Raw genomic sequence first — 24,632 nt, 5'->3', positions numbered from 1 at the left:
GACATAAGAACAAAAATATATCTCAGTGGTTCTACTCATTTTTATTTTTTTAGTTAAATAGGTAGTTCACTCTGATGAAAAGTTAACATTAATTTCAACTGAATGACAAAACATATAATATTAGCGTACACTACAATGAAGAGAAATCATTACAGCCCTGAATGCATAAGCCCATTTACCAACTGCATTGTGCAAGTAGGCCTACATGAGCTGTTTTATTATATGTGCATCATTCATCATTAAGGCAGAAGAGATGTGCAAGTGCAGTGAAAAAAATAAAAAAGAAAGATTCCCACAGGCTAGGAAAAGAAAGAAATCTCTTATCAGGATTTTAGTCCTTGTGTGTCTCCTTGAAAAACAAGTTTTAATAGCAAAGCATCAATGCAAATAATTATTTTAGAGGCAGAAATAAAGAGTAATCCAATTGTAACACCAGAAATAAAGAGTAATCCAATTGTAACACCAGAAATAAAGAGTAATCCAATTGTAACACCAAAATAAAAAAATTATTTATGATGGGCAATTTGAAAAACATTGAGAATTCAATTTTTAATTATGCCTTTAGTAGGAAATCTATTAAATATAAAAAAGACACATTTTGAGAAAACAGGCTTCAGCCTGGAAATATATGTAAAGCAGTGGCATTTAAGAAGCAGATAAAGCCAGTAATATTTCAGATATTATATTCTTACCCTGGAAAGTTGCTCCAGCTGCCCTAGTAAAACCTGTTTCCATAACAAAATGAAGATGATTAAAAAAATCTAACTAAAAACAATCATGTTAAGTAAATAATGCAATTGAGAGACAGAGTAAAATTAAACCAAAGAAATAATATCAAAATAAGATTAAACTGAAATTAACACAAAATAATAACTGAAATTCTGAATGTAGAAAAACATAAATCATAATTAAATTGTATACAACAGAAAATGAAAGATATAGAAAAATTTGAAGTTATATTACAAAGGGTAACTTATAGTGACCAGAGCCAATACTTGAAATGACTTTCAAATAGTCCGAGTTTAAGATATTAATGTAAAGTAACAAAATAAAACTTGTTTTAATTTGAATGTTTTATGTACACTTGGTAACATAATGTTAGGCAAAACATATTCATTTTAAAACGTAACAAACTGTATTTGTATTTTGTTATTTACAGCAAAGACTATCTGCTGCAATCCACAATTTTGAGCTATTGAACACAGAAAAGACAACAATTCAGCAATATCCTACCACTAATACTAAACGATTGACTGTAGCATTTATGATGCATCTACAGCTTGAAGTGTGGGGAATGTTTTACATTACTACTCAAATTTGAACCCAACTTGCCAGTTTTGAAAGCCAGAGTACTACTACAGGGCCAACCTATGTCCTCATAACAAACTGAATTATAATTATTTAGCAGGTCCTCCTCAAAAAGAAAAGTTCTCAAGAATGGATGTCACCAGTGTCTGGGACCACCAAACAATAGTTTTATTCTACAATCTTTCACACTGTATATGGATAAGTTACTTCTCTTCAGGATGTTTTTCTTTGATGCCCTTTCCTCTCATTTGTATTTTAACTTTCATCTGTACAAGAACATTCTAATATTTTTGGACATTTATTGAAACACTAAGTTTTTAAGTAATATACTTTGATCATTTGTTTTAATGTATAAGAAATACCTTGTTTTCAATTTTGATTTCTTCATTTTAAATTATTTTCTTTTTTTTTACAATTTTAACCATGTTGGACCTTCTAAAGTCTTTGGATGATGTTAGCACTTCACTAGTCATTCATGAAATTAATTCTATGAAAACTCCAGTGTTGATAAACGAAAGATTTCACACTGCTCAATAGCTGATATGAAATTTAATCATTGTACATTTCAAGATGGCAAAAGTCTTCTAAACTTTTTCTGAATTTACAGACAGAACTCCAAATTTTCAAGACCAGTACATGTGTGTATGTGCAACACACATACACTGATATTTCTTCTTTTACTCATAATTCTACATAACTAACATCACTTTATTTTGCAATTTAGTGATGAATGGTAACAAAACTTAAGGCTACAGTAATAAAGAAAAGAATCTTCAAACAGGGGCATTGCAACTTGATGGTAGATTATATGTTGAATTTTCATTTATAAAACAATACTAGATCTTACAGATTATTAAATATCATGAATTAGATAATTATTACCAACTAAACAACACAGAGTGACTGTTTAAGATTATGTCAAAATAAACCAATAAACTAAACATCAAGATTTGCATAAGCATGCCAACTCCAAGATATTGAAAGGGACAATTTTCCTAACTTTGACATTTTTTTTTCTTTAAATTTTCCAACTTTTAGGATTTGTGACCACCCCGTGTTTATGTAGTTTTTATTCTAATTATCACAAAATATGTATGTATAAGATGGAGTAAAACAGTTAACATGAGAGGTGCTGTTAATGTTTTGTCAACAGTTGTTCTCATTCTCTCATGTTTGTCTTTTTTCTTGTAGACTCAGACTTGGTTTCAGTAATGTATGGTAAAAAGAAATTAAGGAACAAACATTTTGCGAGAAAAATTTTAACCTTTTTTTTTTTTTATCGGATTATTTTAACAAGTCTAAAATAAGAAAACTTAGATTTTTAAAAGTTAGAAACTTCTATTAAATATATAATAAAAAACATTAAATTATTAATAATATTTCATAAGCCTATTAATAATAAAGATTAATAATTTATAACAAGGTAGTTTTTCTTTTTCTATTTAACTTGTTGGTTTTCTCATACTCAGGAAATTATTTTAAATTGTTGACAAAACAGAGAGAGAGAGTTTATTTTATGAACTTACTTGATCCAGTAATAAAAACCACTTCTGATGACAATGGGCCATAACCTTTGTTGTTTCGAGCTTGTATCTTAAAGTAATATGTTGTGTCACTGGTTAGCCCCTTAAGAGTAGTGGTCATTTTATCTCCCACTACTCCTTCTACCACCCAGTCTATATCCTTCTGAGTGTTGTCTGTGGTGTAGAAAATCACATAACCTGCCAAAATAGAGAACTTTTAGAATGTATATATAATTATATATAATATAATATATATAATTCATATCCACAGTAATATTTCTACAAAACTGAAAAATAACTATTATTAATAGTTTTAACTACCTATGGTAGCTCAGAGGTGACACTTAAAGGTTTTCAAGAATTAGAAGAGTATATGCTAATTGTATTCCAACTGACTATTAACACATTGTAACACATTCACTGCCAATGACACATTTCACTCAATCCAGAGTTCTTAGAACTGGCTCGGATACAACGCAATAGTGAGCAGAACTCTATTTGTGTGGCTTGTGAAACATGTAAACACCATAACAACTGTTGTTATATAAAATGGCTTAAAGGCATTGAAATTTATCTAATACTTAAATTGTTTTTGAAAGACTGCTATCAGTGATCTACTAACTTTATCTCAATACTGTTGTAGATAACTGAGTGCACATACCTGTAATAACTCCATTTGGTTGCTTCGGTGGTTGCCAGTGAAGATTAATGACTGAAGAATCACTATCCAGAGGAACTACAGTCAAGTCTCGGGAAGGGGATGCCGGAGCTGTAATAAAAACTGTCAGCTACTTAAAGTGCATCAAATTACAAATTTTACAAAAAACAAAAGAAGAAGAGAATGTTGCAATTTCAAACTTCAATACATGTGCAAGTCAAAATTACAATTATTAAACTTGTAATTAGGAATTTTTCAAATGAAAAATTATTATTTCTTTTAGTTTCATTTGTCTAACTCTATCCTTCATAAAAACTACTGATCATTCAATATATGTTTCTTTCTAATTATGTGTAAAATATTTTCACTTACCAGCTTCCTGGGTTGTGTTAAGGACACTCATACTCCATGTACTCTCTTGTCGGCCAAGAACCACTTTCACGGAAAACTCGTATTGGGTGTTAGGTCTCAAGTTGTCAATCATACAGTTCAGATCTGTAGAATTATAATGTCTGTATCTCAAATTACCAGAGTATACATAGGGTGCATAGCGCACAGTATAGAACCTGTTGTCTGTAATCAGTTGATTTCGAGGAAGAGTACTATCAGTCCAATAAAGAACAACAGTTGAAGATGACAGAACTATAGCTTTCAATCCAACAGGAGGAAGCATTGGAGTCAATGGTTCAGGAACTACAAAACAATAAGGAAAAAAATATATACAAGATGCATTTCCTCCAGAAGTATATAAATATTTAAAACGCTTGACAAAGTTGAACATTTTTTAGCATCATGGATATTTACTTTTCTTTGCTTATAAATCATATTTAATTTGTGTTTTGAATTTTATGATTTATCCTTTATAAATAATGTGTTACATTATGACTTGAGTAGTCAGATGTTTTCAAGTCATTTTTTTTTTTAATTATCAAGGTTTTTTTTTTGGGTGTTACAAATTTTGATGATTATTATTCCTTCAGTGTCTTAGTCTGGTTGCCTCAGAAAAACTATGACATTCCTTAATGTATATTATATAGTTTACAGAATATCTCAAGATGTATTGGTATCCCAGGATATGATGTAATGGATCAAATATATATAAAACATTTAAAAAAAAAAGTCCAATAATAAAATTGAGCATGAAAATTCAATAAAAACGTAAAACATATTTGTAGTACTTTCAATCCATCTTTTGTTCAGATGTTTGGTTTTGTTCATGTTCATACATTTTTACCTAACATGTTACATGATATATGACACAGTTATAAAAACCTAGTAAAATAATTTTAAACTTACACAAATGTTGCATTAAAACATGTAAAAATAAACTCCACTAAAGAAATCAACAGATAAACTTACCACTTTCTATTAAAGTTCGTACTGTTTCATATATTTCATATATAATGTTGCATTAAAACAGGAATGTAAAAATAAACTCCACTAAAGAAATCAACAGATAAACTTACCACTTTCTATTAAAGTTCGTACTGTTTCATATATTTCATATATAATGTTGCATTAAAACAGGAGTGTAACAATAAACTCCACTAAAGAAATCAACAGATACACTTACCACTTTCTATTAAAGTTCGTACTGTTTCATATATTTCATATATAATGTTGCATTAAAACAGGAATGTAAAAATGAACTCCACTAAAGAAATCAACAGATACACTTACCACTTTCTATTAAAGTTCGTACTGTTTCATATATTGGCCGCCCATCTCCAACTTGATTGAATGCTCTTAAACTTATTACATACTCTGATGAGGGTTCTAAAAACAAGAGGTATGAATCAAAATCATATCAGCTAAGTTCAATCATAGTTAAGTGTGATATTTATCAGAAAGCAACAAGTTCCTATGTTCTCCATGCAAATGATATTCCAAATAATTATTACTTGCATATTTTTACACAAACACTTTTTTCAGTATACACTTTTTGACCACAGATTTTAACTAGTATTAAAACATAAGTATCTGTTAAAAGGTAATATCAGTTTTGAAAATTTATTGTATTGAAAAAAATATTTAATTTTGCATACTACCAGTACACCACACTTGAACATTTTTCAAGAAGAAAGATTTATATGTCTTTAATTTATGAATAAATGCTCATCTGTGGTCCAGCATTTCAATTTCTGTAACAAAATGTGACTTACGAAGATCTTCAATGGTGTAGTATCTTTGTTTGCCATCAAGAACTTTAGTATATACATCTGGAAAACCAACTCCCCAACCAATGGTATAACCTCTTATCATAATATTTTGATTTCTTGGTGGAGTCCAGCTCACAAAGATAGAGTTTGCTGTTGGCCGTTCACGAACGCTTTTTGGGCGATCAGGAACTACCAATTCTTAACAAAAGTACACATAAACAAGAACATTTTAATAACATGCACAGCCTGTAATACTTTCAAGACAATAGCTAATACAGACTTGCCACTATGAATATGGACCTGCCATTTTCTACTGTAACCAAAGAACAAGACAATATTTTCATTTTGATTATTCAATTTTTCCAAATTCTTGTACTGTCACAGCTACCATAAATAATTAATCAAAACTTTTTATCACTGAAAATCACAAATAACAGTATACTGGTTACTTAACAGATGTGAAATCATTAAAAAAAAAACACCAAAAATTCTTCATTTAAGACAATAAACTTATACAATTCAAAAGTAATCATTACTGTTTTGGAATTTTACATTTTTTGGTTCTTCAGGTATTGTATATTGAACATTTAAAAAATAAATTTGGCATTCCAAAAGTGTTTAATTTCAAGGTCTAACTTCAAGAGAGGTCCAGTTTAATCAACATGTGTTATTGGATTATACTAGTTTGGAATAATACCACTCTTCATCAGTAACCCTGAACATAAGTTAACCAAAGAGTGATAAGCTGAGCCTATATAATAGTGAAAATTATAAAAAACAACATTGGTGTGAACATGCTTTATATTCAATACAAGGAAAATGTATAAATTGCATAGGTTTTTCTTTATATTAAATTCAAAACATGTTCACATCAACAGTGTGTCTGATGTAGAATATCTATCAATGCAGTGCATACAACGTACATATTGTGAAACATGCTATTATAATATGGTAAACTACATAGTGTGATCTGCTGAAATTGTGTACATATGGAATAATTTTCTCCATATGTTTGAAAAGTTTTTGCAAAGCACACAATTACAGTTTAATGATTCCTTATACCTACTGTTTACTAATATTTTATATTCCAATTACTATCAGTACCTGTAATGTGATTTCATTAAAATTTAAGTAGTGATGAAAAACCTTTTGCTAAGTTTTGCTAAGAATATTTTTAGCAGATATTTTATACTGTGAAGCAGGTCTGTTGTATCTATTCTTCTATTTTCATTAACTAGTTTATATAAGATTTACATCTAAAGCCCAAAGAAATTTCTATTTCACAAGACTAAGTATTTAAAAACTGCATGGGTAAATATATTTATATTGAGATAATACCAGATATAAAACCACAAATGATGTATCTTATTCTCCAATTAGGTCATACAATTTACTGCAGAAGTTCCAAGCCTCCAAAGTGCATCTATTTTATACAAATATAATTCACATCTAACTACCATTCAACTATGTTATGTAATAGTTGTATAATGATTGTAAAACTTTTGTGAGAGCTATGTTTGATATATTAATTGTATCATACACTGAATGGCTAAAACACAGCTTAATTTTCACTCTAGAACTAACCATAAGCAATAATATTAAAAATATCAACAATGTGTTTCCATATGTACCATTCAAATCATTTTCAAATGTTTCTGTTGAAAGCCAATCTGTACTTGGACCACTACCATTTATGGAAAGAGCTGCTATCCTAATGCTGTACTGTGCTCCTCGCTCCAAGCCTAAAAATTAATAATAAAACTATAAATGAAGATTTTGAACCACAATGAGCATGAAGTAAAACAAAACATTCCAACGTTCTAAAAACCTGTTCCTGTTTTTTCAGAAAAGGAAAGTTAAAAACAAATTAATAAAACCATAAAATATAAGAATCATTTTCAACTGTTTTAAGCTAAATTAACTCATTTATTTTTAATTCTAAATTACATATGGCTATGTTTAAACTCTATAGAGGTCTCTGACCTGACCATTTGGTCTGTGTTGCACAGGATGCTATTAGGATTAAAATATATCAAATACCTGTAAAATGCATGGATTTAACAACATTCAAAATTAATAATACTCAAAAACCTGTAAACAATTCCATTATGATTATAATACATACATGTACTAAACACACATTTGAGTTCATGTCTTGTTAACATACACAATTAATGAACTACTTTAATACCAAACGTTTTATTTATGTAAACATTTGAATAAACATACAGCAGTGTGCAAAAGTGTTAGGACAAGAGAATATTTTGTCATTCTGTCCATTCTATGAGGCTAATTCTTCCCTGCCATTACAGAATGTAAATTTCAACATTATAGTAATGCTTCACTGATCTTTGTTGACAACTGAATGAGTCAGTTGAGAATACTTATCATTCTTTAGAATTCCCATATACTTGTACCAAGGGTGTGACAAAAGTGTTCTGCTTGAATGAACATACTTTTAAATTTAGGGTCTGAAATAACTGTCATGGTACCTCATGCAGTGTCTTACCTATCATGAAAAAAGCTAGCACATGTTACCACTATATGTTATAAAATATCAATTTAATAGCACTCCACAAATAAACCTTGATAAAAACTGTGTTTAACACGATATGTCATGTTGTCATGTCATGGCCCAAAAAGCATAGAGAATTGTCACTGGAGCAAAGAGTTGCCATAAAGCTTTATGTGATGCTGGGTGGATTCTTCTACAAATTGCTGCAGACTCGAAATACTCCCTAAACACTGTCAATTACACCCTAGATCATCAGACCAAGAAAGGTAAATTTAAAAATAGGAAAGGAAAAGGTAGAACACCTAGGCTCAATCACACTGATTGTATATATATAAATATATAAAGTGTATCTTCATTTATTCAGCCTTTGGAACAGAAGGAAGACATCTACTGATCTTAAGAATGAGATAAAGCACCAACTATCAAATGACAGAAAAATGTCCAGATCTACAGTATCAAGAAGACTTAAAGAATGGAAGAGTTGGTTTTGTAGCAGTTACAAAACCTTTACTTTGACCTCCCAAATGTTGTCAAGAGATTAAGCTTTGCTCAGAAGTACAAAACCTGGACTGTTGATAATTAGCAAAGGGTGTCATGGATGGATGAGTCCATGTTTGAAATATTTGGTGCAAAGCGTTGGTTGTATGTGTGGTGGAAGAAAGGTGAAAGATACTAATGTCAACGCATAACATGGCACCTACCACGCAGCATGGTGGAGGCAACATGATGGTTTGGGAGTGTTTAGCTGCTGAGGCAACAGGAGATGTTTGAGGAAAGAGATGGAATAATGGACCAGAGCAAGTATCGTCAGATACTGATCCATCATCATACACCTATTGGTTTGCATATTATTGGTAAAGATTCTACTACCAAGAAGATAATGACCCTGAAACCTCATACAACCTATGTAGAAATTACTTGGCTAAGAAAGAAGTTGCTTGAGTCATTCAAATGATGCAATGACCCAATCTCAACCCAGGTGAACAGATCTGGGATTTCATAGATCAAAATCTTAACAAACAAACAGCAACTTCCAAAGAAATGTTATGGGAGTGTATCAGGGATATTTAGAGTAAAATCCCAGAGGATACTTTAATTAAATATGTTACAACAATGCCTGAAAGACTATTTGAAGTTATTAAACCAAAAGTGGGACATAAAATATTAACTGTTTACTGAACTTAAACACTTCCACTGAGTTTCTGTTGTACTAAATATGAAGATTAATAAAACTTTAACGTTTCACTTGTGATTTACTTTCCACTGTTCTTTGAAATCTAATTTTTTGACATTGTCTTAATAGTTTTGCACAGTACTGTATATCTGCACCTTTTGTAACATTTTCATGGTTTGGTGGGCAAACATAAAGTTTACTTATCAAGAGATCAATAAAACTTACTTGTTAAAGCATACAGTCGTCTGTTACCATCAGTGGTGACTGTGTCTCCTCTCCGGCTACCCTTCAACTTGTAACGTATTTTGTAACCAGTAATAATGCCATTCTGAGATTCTTTAGGAGGAGGTTGCCATCGAACAATAATACTCTGTTTAGAATTGAAAGAAATATTCAATTGTTCAAACACCAGCTATTATTCAGAATTTAAAACTTGTGAACAGTTTATCAAAACTATATGGTTTCATTCCCATTTTTCAAGCTTTCAGTAACCACTCTCATAAAATTACCATACAATATTTCTGATGCTTATCATAACAGTAAATTTTTAAAATCAAAAGTATTAAATAAAACAGTACAACTGTATTTCAGAAACAAAATTCTTCAAATTAACACTAGTAAAAAACACAAATGCAGGAGGGTTAAAACCATTTCTTTACCACCATAACTTCAGTCACAAAGAGTAAATGTAAGACTCAATTTCAGTATTACCAAAAAACTTTATCTATCTAGTTAACATAACTAAGCAATAATAACTATTTTGTTTTTTATTCAAAGTTGAAGCAAAATTTATTAAGTCTGAGAACTGTCATTTTGTAACTTAACAAATAAACATCTTATATGTGGCTGAAAATGTGATAAGTTTCACATGTTACACGTTTTTTCTAAGTTATATAGTTTTGTGTTATAACCAAATATATTTAAGCATAAAAATTCTCACATGCAAAAAACAATACTCACTGTTGAGCTTGCAGCTTCAACGGTGACATTTTGTGGTGTATCATCTGGAGCTACATTGAAAAAATGTTTTTGGAACAGATGTTTTGACCAAATTCGGACTTACTGTAATAGGCCTAACATTTATATTAAAATCATACAAATTGGTATTCAACATTTCTATTAATTTGTCCATTTCAGAATTTAATTTCATACATGCAATAAAACTAAACATATAGTAACAAATAAAGTATATTATAATTTCTCAACTATACCTCAATAGATATTGCAGTACAGAATAAGAACCTGTATGTATACACGTCTTTTAATAGACAAAGTAAAAAGTAGTTCATGAAAATATCAGGTGAAAGTGTTCACAATCATTCTTAATGTAAACATATAAGAGTGAAAGAAATGATACAAAAAATTTGAGAAAGCTGGTTACACACTTAAAGAGTAGTTATGCCTTTGGTATAAATTCTGTAGTTTCTGTTACACCAATACTTGATTAGTCAAGTAATTTTATGAAAACAATTAAGTATTTGAATGTGTTTTTACCTTTTTTTTAATAATACTACTTCATCGAAAGGTGGATCTATAGAAAGCACTCAGGTTAAAGGGTTTCTATTTTATTTTTATCAAGACTTCTTGGGCCAACATGTTTTTAGAACATCTATAAAAACATGTTACCACAGAGTTCATATAACATGATCAGTTATGTGATATGTCTATACTTAACTAAACTAAGTTGAAAGTCTAAATTAAGAAATTTTATTTATCAGTGATAAATAAATGGTAACTATAATTAATGGATTAACCCAATAATTTTCATACTCTTTATATAGTGAACAAACAAAATCACAAAAGCCAGGAAAGTGAAAAGATAAAGATTTAAATTTAAAACACGTAGACAAATAAGAGTTGATAGATATATTCAATGTTTATGTATATCCACTACACTTTAGCTGGTTCAAACAATGACAACTTATGAATAAAGTAATATGGGTTCATGATCATACATATATGATAATTTTCTTGAACAGATTGATGTTAATAAAGTGGTAAATGATATACTGAAGTTTGAACCTCAGTTTCAAGTATATAGATACTACTGTAGCTGCTGTCATGATCCTGCCAAAACTGAATATCCATATGTCATGTACGAACACTTATATTTGCATAATACATCATTCCATTTTTCACAAACATTAAAGGGTAGATCCTTAAATATGGAGATATTCACATATTTAATAAATGAAAACCCACACTTAAGATTATTATAACTTAAAAATAATTTTTCACAGAGAACAAAATCTCACCAGATGCATATTAAGAAGCACAAATTTTTTATCTAGGAAAGTCTGAACACGATCAAATGTGTTTAAAACTCTCACACCATTTACTTCTACTTACTGAACACTGTTTAAATAGTATCTTGTGTCATCATGACAAATAGTCACACTCATAGATGCTAGTTTCCTCTAAAGTTACACTGTGGAATTTTCATTATTCTTAAGACGTGTTAGAGAGAACTGAAAAAAATCAGGCATCTTATACTGATGTTATGTTTTCAAACCAAATTAATTCTTTAAGAGCAAGTGTTTCTGTGTTCACTAAGTAAGGTGTACTATATTATCTATTTATCATTGCTTTTACTAACAGTGCTGGTATGCTAATTAGTATACTGAATGTCATTATTTTTCATTTTCTTTTTAGATATATCAAAATGAAAAATAATGATATTCAGTATACTAATTAGCATAACCAACACTGTTAGTAAAAGTAATGATAATATAATACAACTTACTTGGTGAAAACAGAAACACTTGCTATATATATTAATAATACAAATTTGAATATCATTTCCTACTAACTTCTTAAATGGAAAAAATATACTTACTATCTGAATAAGTCCTTGCTGTTACTTCCTCCGTGCTCATTCCTGGCCCATTTTGATTGAATGCCACAACCCAAAAACTGTACTCTGTAAATTTTTCAAGTGATTTTAACAGATAGCTTGTTTCACTTGTGGTAATTTCATGTTCTTCTGAAGTACCTACTTTCATGTAATATAACTTGTATTTCTGAACTGGGCCGTTGTATTGTTTTGGTTGATCCCACTGAACGAAAATAGATGTTGGCGACTCTGGAAAAGCTTGAAGGTTTCGTGCTGGACTTGGAACATGAACTACATGAAAAAATTAATATTTTATAACACTGAAAATGTATTTTTAAGAAGTTCTTACCCCTCTCACCCAAAGCTGTCTCTACCTTGATTTGCCCTCTCAACATTGAACCAGAATTTATTCCCCTTATTTTTTGGGTCATTGCAGCAACATGTGCTGATAATGTGATTATCTTCCACCAATCATTAAACCTCACCTATACTAGCACACGTGAAGTCCACGATATGTATACAATAGTAAAAATATATATATAACAGCACACCACCAGATAAGTGACCAGTGATAAAAAAGAATAATACTATATCAACTTACCCCAGTGAAAGGGTAACAGACATGTGGGGAAATGCCACAGGAGGAAGAAGGTACCTGACCGAGGAAGACACAGCTACATTGTGCAGATGATCAGTGACAAATGCATTTGGAGTTGTCCAGTACCTATGTGAATAATCTCTTTTATAGGAGAGCAGATATGAGCAGCTAAAGACAGAGTTAAATGACATATTTGGTGTGATGTTCAACAATTTTTCATAGACAAGTCAAATTAAAATAGTCATATGAGTTGAAGAACACAGCCAATAAGTATAATAGGATACAGATCACAAGAAACAGAGAGTTTCCATGGAATAAAAATGCAAGAAGAGGAAACATGAAAGGATTCAGTATGAGACATACATAAAATGTTATACAGGGTATGAGAGAGACAGAGAAAAATATGGATCTGAATGAGAGTGTATATAAGAAATAGAAGGTAAGAAATATGAGAAAAAGCTAAGCAACCTTCTTGTGTTCTCCTTTATCCAGATATTGCCTTCCTTCTCAAGACATCTGCTGGCCATCATTTTGTGCTTCTGAACTAGATGAAAGAAATGGAAAAGGAGGGAAATAACTGAGAGAAGAAGAATTTACAATAATGGAAAAAAATGGAAAGCAATGAACAGGACATCCAAATAACTAAAAACAGTGAACACAGACAAACCCTGAACAAATAAGCATATAAATAACTGGGACAGGTGAGGAACAGAAGGATGGGAAAAATGGAAGTAACAGCAAATGGACAACTGTATGAAGATAGACCATCTTTCCTGGTGCATAGGAAAAGAGGAAGACCGACTGGTACATTTAACTAATGCTGCTACACGAGGGGTGAAATCCTGAGATCAGGCAATGGATCAGACAAATTGCATGTGCAAAGATGGAAGTTAGTAACATCAGGATAAAACACATCTGATTTAGAGGAGCAACTGGGACAGAGGTAAGAGCAGAAGCTGTTGCTTCAATAAAAGCCAGTGCAGAAGGAACCAAATCTGAGCTGGCCAATGTAGGGTTATCATCAGAACATGACAAAGAGTAATTTGGATGAGGGAGATGACACTGGAGATGAGTTTGATTGGATGGTAAGTACATAGATGATAGCCCCTCCAATCTTGATTGAATGCTGAGGGGTATGGTACAAGAGACCACATGAAAGGAAGTTTGGCATTCAAGTGAGTGACAAATGCATCTATATGTGGTGTTATTAAGGTGAGAATACACCAAATGAAACACCTAAAGAACTTGGTTGGGATGGGATAAATGGTCTGCCACCAGATTTATAATCCCAGGGACATGACACACTAAAATTGTTATGTTGTAGTTCTTGACCCAACATGGGAGGCCCAGTGTCTGAAAATACAGAGACCTGGAATTGGTACCCCTCTCATCTGGTGATACAGCTGATGATAGTGAAAATTTCAAAATGAACAATAACAATCCACCTCACAGGAAAAGCAGGAAATGATTCAGAACCCAATATAGCACTAAAAGTTTCAGAAGGTTTATATGGAAAGCAGCATCCTTGACTGACTATGGGCTATTTACCCCAAATTTCCTGAGAGTCAAGTACCCCAATCCTTGGAGAAGGGTGATAGGATAACCCAAGGGATCATTGGAGGAGAAATTCCACTGGTTGAAAATCATCGACTGAAGGAAATGTATAGATTTTCAACCCAAGGGAATTAGAGCTTTTAAGGAAGCCCACATCCCTGAAAGACACAGAACCTCCTGAGCAGTAAGAAAAGGAAAAATAGTGCCTTTAAAACTACCCACTCCATATCCCTGAGCCAAAGTGGAAAAGGTTAGGGGAAACTGAGATGGTAATTAAAAAGAACATCCAAAAGAATAAGGTATTAGGGGGGGGAGGTGAAATAGACTTCTCCAACTCAATAAGAAATCCCACACATGCAGACTCCTGAAAATGTAAGTGGATGTTAGTGAAAGATTGGACATAGAAAGAGGCAGGTAGTAGCCAATCATCCATGTAATGATGAGTCTGAAGACCCAAAGAGTAAGGACGATGAGTTATAAAACAGACTAATTGAGAGAACACAAAAGGCTCTGAAATAAGACCAAACAGTAGTGACAGGAATTGAAAAACACAATCCCCATGGATGAACCAAAGATGACAATGTGATACCAATGATGGGAATATGAAAATAAGCTTCTGTTACATCAAATTTGTTCCTCCAAAGTCCCAGGGAAAAAAATGCCAAAAAAAAATGGCAGTACTCCATCATGAAGCTGGGTGTTTTCAGAAAGGTGTTCAGCTAGAACAGATCAACAATAGATCTCCTATCTCTTATCTTTATGGGGACAACAAACAAATGGGATTAAAATCCCAGAGGAATGGGCACCACCCATTTGATAGGTCCTTTGTGAAGAAGATCTAAATCTACTCTGCAAGATGACTGGATTAAGCACAATCCCAAGGAGGAAGAAAGAAAACATGGAAAGAAGACAGAGGGAGAGGAGAACTGTAACTGAAAGCAAAGATTCTCCAATAAAGCCCATAAAACCCACAGACTTGTCATGAGGGATCTCAAAATGGTTGAAAACTGTTGCAACCTGGCTCCTGCCAGCCCTTGAAATGACATCTTGTCACCCATAATGCTGATCTGTGTAAGAATAGGAATTGGAAGAATGAAGATTAAGATTGGAAAACTTGGAGTATGGTAAATAATAGGGATAGAAATGAGGCACAGAGGATCCAGACAGACAAAGGTCACACAGTAACAGCATGGTGAGGCAAATGAGAGGACAGAGATGAGACAGAGGAATGTAGCCTTGCAACATTGATCCTGGACTCCAGATTAAGGATGATTATAAAACAACACAAAACTGTGTCATGAAGAAATGGGCATGACAAATATTCTCCAAAGAAAGGAAAAGATGCAACCCCACATGTAATGCATTCCTCTCCCAGAAAATCCCAACAAAATAATAATCAGGTGTGGTGACAAAGTGCCAAAGCCAACAAACAGGCCATGATAAACCACAGGGTCTTGAGCTCAGAAGAAAATTTATCAGGTGACTGGTTGTAAAATTTGAACTGATTAAAATGGATGAAGGCTTTAAAATTCAAGCCCGATAAGATAATGAGAAGATCCCGATGTTCAGAATCCAAACAGGGATTCAAGGAATATTGATAAGCAAAAGAATACCAGTTCAACAGCCAAGGGAGACAGAGAATACCCACACCTAGCAGCAAAACATTGAGTATGAACAAAAATGTCAGGTAAAGGAGGAAAAACACAATAATCAAAGCAAAGTTCTTCACCTAACAAAGAAAACAAGAAATTAAGGGCTAAAGGTGAAACATGTAACATTTGACATAACTGGTCAAGAAGCTGGAGGAAAGGCAAGGTTGGTAAACTCTCCAGACTGACAGCATTACATTCTCATCAAAAAACAAAAAGGGGGAGTGACTCAAAAAATAGAGTCTAAAATATCTTCATCTTGATGAAAGTCTTCCTCAAAAGCATGTTTATGGGGAAAAGGAGAAAGAAGCAAAGATCTAGTAAAAGCATCCAACTCCAGGCAAAATAACAGCTTGAACTTCCTTAGCAGACATTATCAACCTGCTGTGTTGGGGACTAGTAACATTACTGTCTTTAGTATTCCCAGGAATATCTTTATCTATCAAAGTCATAAATCAAAAATGACCTTAAAATAAAGAAACTGTTGAAAACAAAGGGAAATGAAACATCAGAACAAACTCTATATTCCAAAAGTTAAATTGAAACTGGTAAGTAACCAAAAACAATATGGCAGAACGTGAAGAACAAAGTAAACATGCATCTATACACTGCAGTACCAACTGAGAAAACAAGGATTGTGATGGAATGGTAGAGGGAGCTATCTGAACTATTACAGGTGGCAAAGTATGATTGATGGAAGATAGCCACATGATAAGAACATGTTGCTGCAATGTGACAAAAATGAAGAGGTATAAAAGACTGGCATGCTGTTGGAAATTTTAGCATTGCTTAGAGAGCAAATCAGTGTTGAGATAGCTCTGTGCTAGTAGTAGTATTGTTTCAGAAATATAAACTACAAGTGCATTACATCAATAATCTTCAATTATGTTTAATTTCAATGCCTTACCTATCATTTCACACCAATAAAATGAATGCAATAGACAATGGTATTATCACTGAGAAAGACTACTCAGGTGGTTTATCTGCTACCTAATTTAAATTTAATAAGGCTCTCAAACCAACCATTTTTTTACATTTATAAAAAAAGGAATCAAAATAAGCCATGGTTCTCACCATAAGTGATAGCATGTGCACAAAGACACAGATAGAAATTGTTTATCATTAAGCACAATGCTAACAGAAGGGTTATCTATGTTGTGCCCAACATGGGAAAAATCTAGGTTTTAGCATTATAAGCATTCATACTTGTTACTAAAGACACTAGGGGAAGATAGAGAAAGAACTATTAAAAATAACTCAGTTTATTATTTTATAATTAGTGAAACTTTGTTTACATTTGTATCAAAAAAAAACTGTATTGGCATTTGCAGTAGCTGAACAAAAACAAACAACACCTTCTCATGTAAGGAATTATGCAATTTTATTATATTTGTTCATTTAAGTTAATTGTAAAATATTTTATGGAAACACATCTGTGACATTTATTAATCTGTGTGTGTGACTGTGTGCTTAAACTCCTTTCCACTTACTTAAGTACACTTTCAAAGCAAAACAACATAATAATTCACAAACAAACTTTTGTTTTCATTGAAAACTAAAGTAATTCATGTTCAGAATGCTACTTCAGTATGTGTATTTTTAAGCAATGGTGTCCATTTACATTGAAAAATTGTTCTGTGTTCTAAATGTTCAAGCACACCATATTTCTCTCTCTTTCTCTCACATACACACATCAACTTTAGTCTTGAAAACAACATGGCTAGAGATACAGTAACAATTGCAGCTTAGACAACATGTATACTCTTTTAATAAATAAATATTTTCTTTCTTTTTTTTTCCTTTTTTCCAAATACATTTGGAAGTTATAGCTTCTGAATTTGACATCAGAAAATGTTAACTAATTAACAGAATAGTAAATACCAGTAAATGAAAAACTGTTTAAATAACACTTCGTTTGATTACATGAGAAATAAAAGTTCCTGTGTTATGCAAATATATATTACCTTCTGGGTGAGTCTGTACTGTTATTTCTTCTGAACTTTCACCAGGACCATGTTGATTGTAGGCCACAACACGTATAATGTAACGTGTTGAAGGACGAAGGCCTTGCACACTCACATCCTCTAGTCTTGGTCGTGTAGTATTCAGAACTCTCTCCCTAGCAGTAAAGTGATAAGTTAGGTAAAAATAATATGAACAAAAGTATTTCTCCTAATTTTTCTTTGTTTTTTTATATGAAAGCAATGTTGTGGAGTCACAACTGAGCTCCATCAAGAAAAAAAAAAGAATTAATAGATTTAATTTACACAAAGTTTAGTACTATACTTCCCATTCAGTACCTTTAAGCCTATTTTAATAATTACTAAGGGTTTATGTGTAATAAAAACCAGATTGTACTAATATATGACATTTCACTGAATTTTTAATCAACCTCAGATGACAAAATGTTTGAAAGCAACAATTTTTCTTTAATTTTCTAAGCAATATTTCACTTTTATTATTTTCAATGCATTTTACAAATTATTTATACTTCAAGAACAGCATCTGTCTCCAAACTTGTAATGATGCTCCAAAAATATTTGATACGAAGTGCATAATACACTGACCCAATGAGCAGTCTAATAAACAAATCATAATATAGTTTTCAATCATATGACTTAAGTCTAAATTTAAACTATGCAATGAATTAGTGTATTGTGGTTATGCATACCAGTAGCCAGCAGTGCCATAATACAGTGATTCAACATGTTGTACAAGATTGGCTATATGTTGAATTGGGTTATATGTCATGGTACTGTTGGCTGGAGATATAAAGGGCCATCACAAATTGATCCAACATGCTGAGTCATTATATTATGATTAGACACTGAATCAAGTTATTATGAACCCATTGGCTCGTCTTAAACATGGATGTCTCTTGTCAGTGTAAATCCATTCTTTCACTAAAGAAAGTAAAATTAGCTCTTTTACTTTACCTCTTTTCCCTTTGCAATTGTGCAAGTTAAAAGTATATTATAGTCTTCTTCTTCAAAGGAATTCATAAACATTAAGCCTTATAGCTGGTTTATTTACAATTCACCCTTGAAAAAGGAAGGTTTATCTTTTAAGCAAAGTGCTAAGGTTATGTTGTTTTTTGAACTATAAATAACTTACCTTGGATTCCTATTGTGGTTGTAACTAGTACAGTATATTAAACTATTTAACTAACTTGTAATACTATTTAAACTGGATAAACCTAGTAAAAACTATTTAGCAAATTATGAAATGTAGTAAACGATCAATTATTTGAGCAATACATGTTCATCAAATTATAGTTTTTGCTGTCCACCTTATTAAGTCAAATAAAACATGCAGCTTTCAAAACAGTTTTGTAAAATACATATTATAAACTTTTTAAACTGATAATTTGGAAAAAAAACTAAAATTCTGAAAATATTTAGAACTAATCACTCAAAAAATATATCCCATGGAAAAATTTCCAACACCATTTTAATCTGTAACAAGCTTTCTAGTTTCTGTTAAAGTTATTAGTCTAATTTAAAACTACTTTTTTTTATAGTTGTGAGACACTGGTCTAGCCCATCTAATAATTCAGAACCTCATGCATATTGACCCAAAATCTTTCCAATTGTGAAGGATGTCAATGAAATTTTCAGTTATGTCTAAAACGTTAAACAAACTCTTTTCACAAACACGTACATTTTAGTATTAAAAACATATCTGCAGATACTGTACAATTACAACTTAAACAACACAAACTCTTAAAATTTATCTATCTTTTAAACAAATTATAAGTTTAAGAGCAACACTTGTCTTCAAACTTTTAACGATGCCTTCATAATATTGACAACAGACAACAGCATACGTCTGAAGGAAACTAGAGAAGTGTATGTCAAGCTATCATGGCCAGAACAACATATTTGTAATATTTAAGCTTGTTAAATGTTAATCTTGCATTTTGTTACCTTACACTAACACTATATTTAAAGAAACAAATGATATTATAATTATAGTACTTTAATTGCAATCACTACCAAAAGTAGGATGAGAAAAACATTGTTCTTTCTGTAAATTGATATTATGCTCAATTTATAACTTTAACTCACCTTGTGGATGAATCCTCTCGATAATATACAGAGTATGCAAAGATGATTCCATTCGTCCTAACTGGCTCCTGCCAAGAAAGGGTGATGAAACGGGTGGATACAATAACTGCTGACAACTGACGTGGTGCAGAGGGCACATCTTTGCTTTTTGGGAGATCTCCTAATTTGTTGTTTGAATGAGAGACAGTAATAGATGGATGGGTTGTGGGGCGAGGAGATTCTACATGTTAGTTTTGTTAATGAACAATACAGAAACAATTTGATAAAGTAGCATTATAGTAGTGTTATTTGTATCAGAATTTACAAAATCCAACAAAGAGTAAAAGATTAGATTCATGTACATCATGAAATATTTTTCATGAGATTAATATTTTTGCAATCAAATAGAAAAAAGTTATATATATACAAAGAAAAAAAATTAGTAAATTTATGTGCAAACATTTACAGAAGAGCCATAGTTTTAAATATTAAATGCACAAAACAGAGATATCAAATCAAAACAGTTGAGTTAGTAAACATTATAGCACACACACACACACACAAGGAAGCAGATTACAAGGAAGAAAAAGAAAAGAAAAAAAAAACAAACTATGAGTTACACCATATAAACATGCATAATTATTACATGCACTTTTGTATTTTCTAATATGTCTAAGCAGATATTTGTAACAAACAATAAGCTATTAAATTCTAAGTCAGACTTTATTCTACCCTATTTTGAACGTTATAAAGTGAAATCAACAAATAATTATAAATAAATGCAATAAAAAATTCTCATAACCTACACATTGACATCTTACTTTTCTAGACAATTAGTGCCACCTTATGCACGCACCCAACCTAGCCTCTGATCCCATGATAATGTGTCATGTTTAACCTCTTGTTTTCATTATCTGAACTAAACTTGGGAAATCAGTGTGGCATTTGATATGTTCAGCAATAGCACAAGTAAATGATTACATTCAAAATGTTATAACTGTATATAACAGGTTATACATGATTAAAGGATAAGAGTCAGTCATTAAATGTTATAACACTTGAAAGAATGAAACCAAATGTTAAAAGATTTTTTATTTTCATGAAAATCGATACCATTAGAATTGTAATTAATCAACCAGAAACACTAATTACAATTCATTGATTATTTTTGTAACAGTTAATTTGATAGTAATTTTGACTGATCAATTGGTAGAAAAATAGAATAGTTTATGTGACACTTTTATGTTATTGCAATCAACTAATCTGTTAAGTCATTATGGTTGTGCAAGTCTGATGTAGGTTTTAAACCTATAACTTGCACATCATTCCAATGGATTTGTTACACTACAAAAATTACTTATGATCAGCTTTCAATCTTAATTAATTAACTGTACCATTACTAAAGATTTTATGCTTTCATATTTCTCTGTATAACATCTTAATTATATTTACTTAACAGCAGCACAAAATAATAATTTTACATGCTAAGTGTATAAAAAAAAAATCAATTGCAGGCTATTAGCTGCTTTCTTCACTGGTTTAAAAACAAACATTTCACTAATATAAATCAACAAAAAGTTAAAAGGCTTTACCTGGCTTTAAAATGATTAACTGAGCAGATGCCTGGACATTTCCAGCAGGATTTGTACCAATGCATTGATACAGTCCCATGTCAGATCTCACAAGCCCCAGAATACGCAGGTTGTACCCATTAACAATTTGAAAGTATTCACTCTGAATAATGGCATCACCGTTTTTAATCCAATGAACAGTGGGCTCTGGTTTTCCATAGATTTCACATTCAAACTCAATATCTTCCTTCTCGTAAGCATATTTGTTACTTGGATGTTTCACAAAGCGAGGTGGCACTGATAATAAAAATGTGAAATTACAAACGAGTATGAATATAGGTATGATAATTATGTCATTAGTTTGCTTACATGCCTAAATATTATTTATTCATACAAATCTATTAGCCTTCAATACACATATAAACACTTTACTGTACCCTGTCATTATATGACTGTAATCTTAATATGTCAAAGACAGGTGTAGAACAGATGAAGTAGGAAAACAATCTAAGTTTTCTTTAGTAATAATTTACTATTTTTTAAGATTCTTTATTTACCACTGCCAATGAAAAAAAAATGTTTAACACATCCACAAAAACTGTGTGACATGACTGAAAATCCCTAGCATTTTCTATGTTTTGCTATTTTATTTTAAACAAAACAGTAAAGATATTTATGTTGCTAGAATTGGATTTGTTTGACTTTAGAATTTTTTTTTAATACTACCAATAAGAATACTTTTCTATAAAATTCCAAAAGATGATGTTTATCAAACAAGTTTTCATATTTTTACAATAATGTTTACAGGAATAACTACAGTCTTTCAAAGTTCACCATAGGGCACTATTTGAGACATCAATTAGTAAGTGAAAAAACAGAAATTCAGGTTTGATAGTTTTAACATATTTTGCATAACTATCCCATATATATACTATGGACTGTGTAATACATCTTAAAAGCTCCTTAAAATTTTCTTCTTAAGTCATTATCAAATGGTATGAAAAAAACAAACAAAAATATATATATATATTAAAGAATATATGCATTTTTGTTCTATAGACTATTATGTAAAAGTTCGTCACAAAATATTTTGGAATGAAATATTTCTCCTGTATTAACCTAACACTAAAAAACAGAAAGAGACTGTTTAAAAACTATAGAAATCAGCAATATAAATGATCTCTTACTAAACTATGATTACGACCCTAGCAACATCAGCCATATTTGGCAAGGTCATACACTTGAACAGACTTGATATCCTCTCACCTGCTAATATCATTTCCATCACATTTAATCCTGTCACTGATCTATGTAACTATAAGTAAATCCTGTATTACTTTGTACAGAACATACTTGAAGACACAATGTTTTGTTAAAACATGTTGTATGTTCCCACCATTAATAAAACTCCTACTTATGCTTACCTATAAATCATTCTCTATCTATTTATTACTGTATGCTAAATCAACATAGCTGCACTGAAAGTTTAATTTAAAAATTTGTCTCAATAAAATGCTTGATTAAAGTGATTCATAACCTCAGGTTAAAAACACAACACTTTTCACTCAACTCTTTAGTTCATTTCCAACACACTCAAAATACTTGGTAAGTAAAGTAGAAATTTTTTGCTACACTGCTTATAAATTTTAATATTTTATGCAGTCTCTGTAATACTGTTTTGCATGTAGTGTTAAGTCATTAGGAGGAACACTATTAGTTCATCATTATCATAACTTAGTTCTGAAAAAAATGTGCAGATAGAATTTAATGTATCATGTGGTATGCAATCAAGGAATTCAGATGCACAGTAATATTCATTATAATATGAAAAATAACAGTGAGAATAAAAATAGTTCTTAAACTGGCTCCAGATTAAATAAAGTTGTGGCGACAGAAACACTGGTTACATACTCTTTCACATATAACCTAAAAATTGTACCTTGTACTTCTACAGTTGCACTTGCATCCTCTGAATCAGCATGGTTCTCAGCACGGCACATATATGTTCCCGTGTCTTCTTCACAAATGTTCTCAATCTGAAGACTCCCAACACCAACTGTTCTAAAACGGCTGTCCAGGAGCCTTTAAGTAAAGATACATACAAATACTCAGTTTCCAAACTGTAATACATATATGTATTTGGTCAAAACAGGTAATCTCAACCTAATTGCCTAAAACAGGTATTTTCTGCTTTAGCATTTAGAAGACAAAGCAATAATTTCAAATATAATATTCCAAGCCAAACTTGGCAACACAGATTCAATTAAAAAATTACACACGTACGCTCAAGCACCATCATAAAATACAAATATAACCCAATGTGTGGAAACAGCTTACACAATAAACAGAGCTTATTTCACCACAATTATATATCATGTGCAATTTATATTTTGAATATCTGAACTGACATCTGGCAATGTATTATATTAGAACAATGATTACACAGATGTATTTTACAGCAGTGATAAAGGTAATCTTCCTCTCATTTTAATTGAAGATCCTTCCAATATACAGATATATCTTCTTATGATTATCATCAGAGGTTTCATATTTTGGATTAAACAACTGCTGAAATATTTAATAATATACAGAAAAAGACAATAATGGAAACATTTCAGAAAACTTAATCTAAAAATGTGAGGCTTACGCAAGGTCAATAGTAACACCATCTTTCAACCAAGTTAACTGAGGGCGAGGGTTTCCATTAGCTGCACAATCTAATGTCACATTACTGCTTTCTGTGGTTATGACACTTTTTGGAGTGGCAATAAACTTAGGAGATGCTATTTTGTTGGCTTCCCCTAACATGATAATAAAATGTTATACTGGTTTTAGAGAAAAAACATAATTTAGTTAAAGGTCACTACACACAAAACTTAATAAAGTTAACGATCATTAAACAGAAAAATTATTTATTTGGTCTGCAATGAGTAAAAATAAGAAGAAATTTTCTCTAAAGCACACACAATTTACAGAGATAATCCATAGTATTACATACATAATTTATATAGTACATTTTAATTACAACAAATGAAGATATGAGT

General features: G+C 31.3%; 1 protein-coding gene across 4 annotated transcripts in view; it reads right to left on the bottom strand.

The window, feature by feature from the left end:
- LOC143225639 (neogenin-like) overlaps window positions 1-24,632 on the bottom strand; it is a 157,243-nt gene that overhangs the window by 16,658 nt on the left and 115,953 nt on the right. For 2 of the 4 annotated variants that reach the window (XR_013013969.1, XM_076455424.1), the window contains exons 5-19: window positions 24,236-24,389; window positions 23,528-23,670; window positions 21,610-21,885; window positions 20,039-20,258; window positions 17,936-18,090; window positions 12,174-12,461; window positions 10,298-10,347; window positions 9,563-9,707; window positions 7,280-7,390; window positions 5,652-5,846; window positions 5,170-5,265; window positions 3,862-4,182; window positions 3,493-3,600; window positions 2,835-3,029; window positions 693-725 (exon numbers count right to left, since the gene is read on the bottom strand). Coding sequence is in view for 3 of the 4 variants with exons in the window: in XM_076455424.1 (XP_076311539.1) it covers window positions 693-725; window positions 2,835-3,029; window positions 3,493-3,600; window positions 3,862-4,182; window positions 5,170-5,265; window positions 5,652-5,846; window positions 7,280-7,390; window positions 9,563-9,707; window positions 10,298-10,347; window positions 12,174-12,461; window positions 17,936-18,090; window positions 20,039-20,258; window positions 21,610-21,885; window positions 23,528-23,670; window positions 24,236-24,389 (2,490 nt within the window). In the remaining variant the exon portion in view is untranslated. The remainder of the gene's footprint in view (window positions 1-692; window positions 726-2,834; window positions 3,030-3,492; window positions 3,601-3,861; window positions 4,183-5,169; window positions 5,266-5,651; window positions 5,847-7,279; window positions 7,391-9,562; window positions 9,708-10,297; window positions 10,348-12,173; window positions 12,462-17,935; window positions 18,091-20,038; window positions 20,259-21,609; window positions 21,886-23,527; window positions 23,671-24,235; window positions 24,390-24,632) is intronic. The other 2 variants (XM_076455426.1, XM_076455425.1) reach the window with 2 other exon arrangements.

Source organism: Tachypleus tridentatus, chromosome 9, assembly GCF_004210375.1.
Source record: "Tachypleus tridentatus isolate NWPU-2018 chromosome 9, ASM421037v1, whole genome shotgun sequence".
In the NCBI taxonomy this organism is placed as follows: domain Eukaryota; kingdom Metazoa; phylum Arthropoda; class Merostomata; order Xiphosura; family Limulidae; genus Tachypleus; species Tachypleus tridentatus.
The sequence above is the reverse complement of the archived record's forward strand: the minus strand, read 5'-3'. Positions and strand labels throughout refer to the sequence as shown.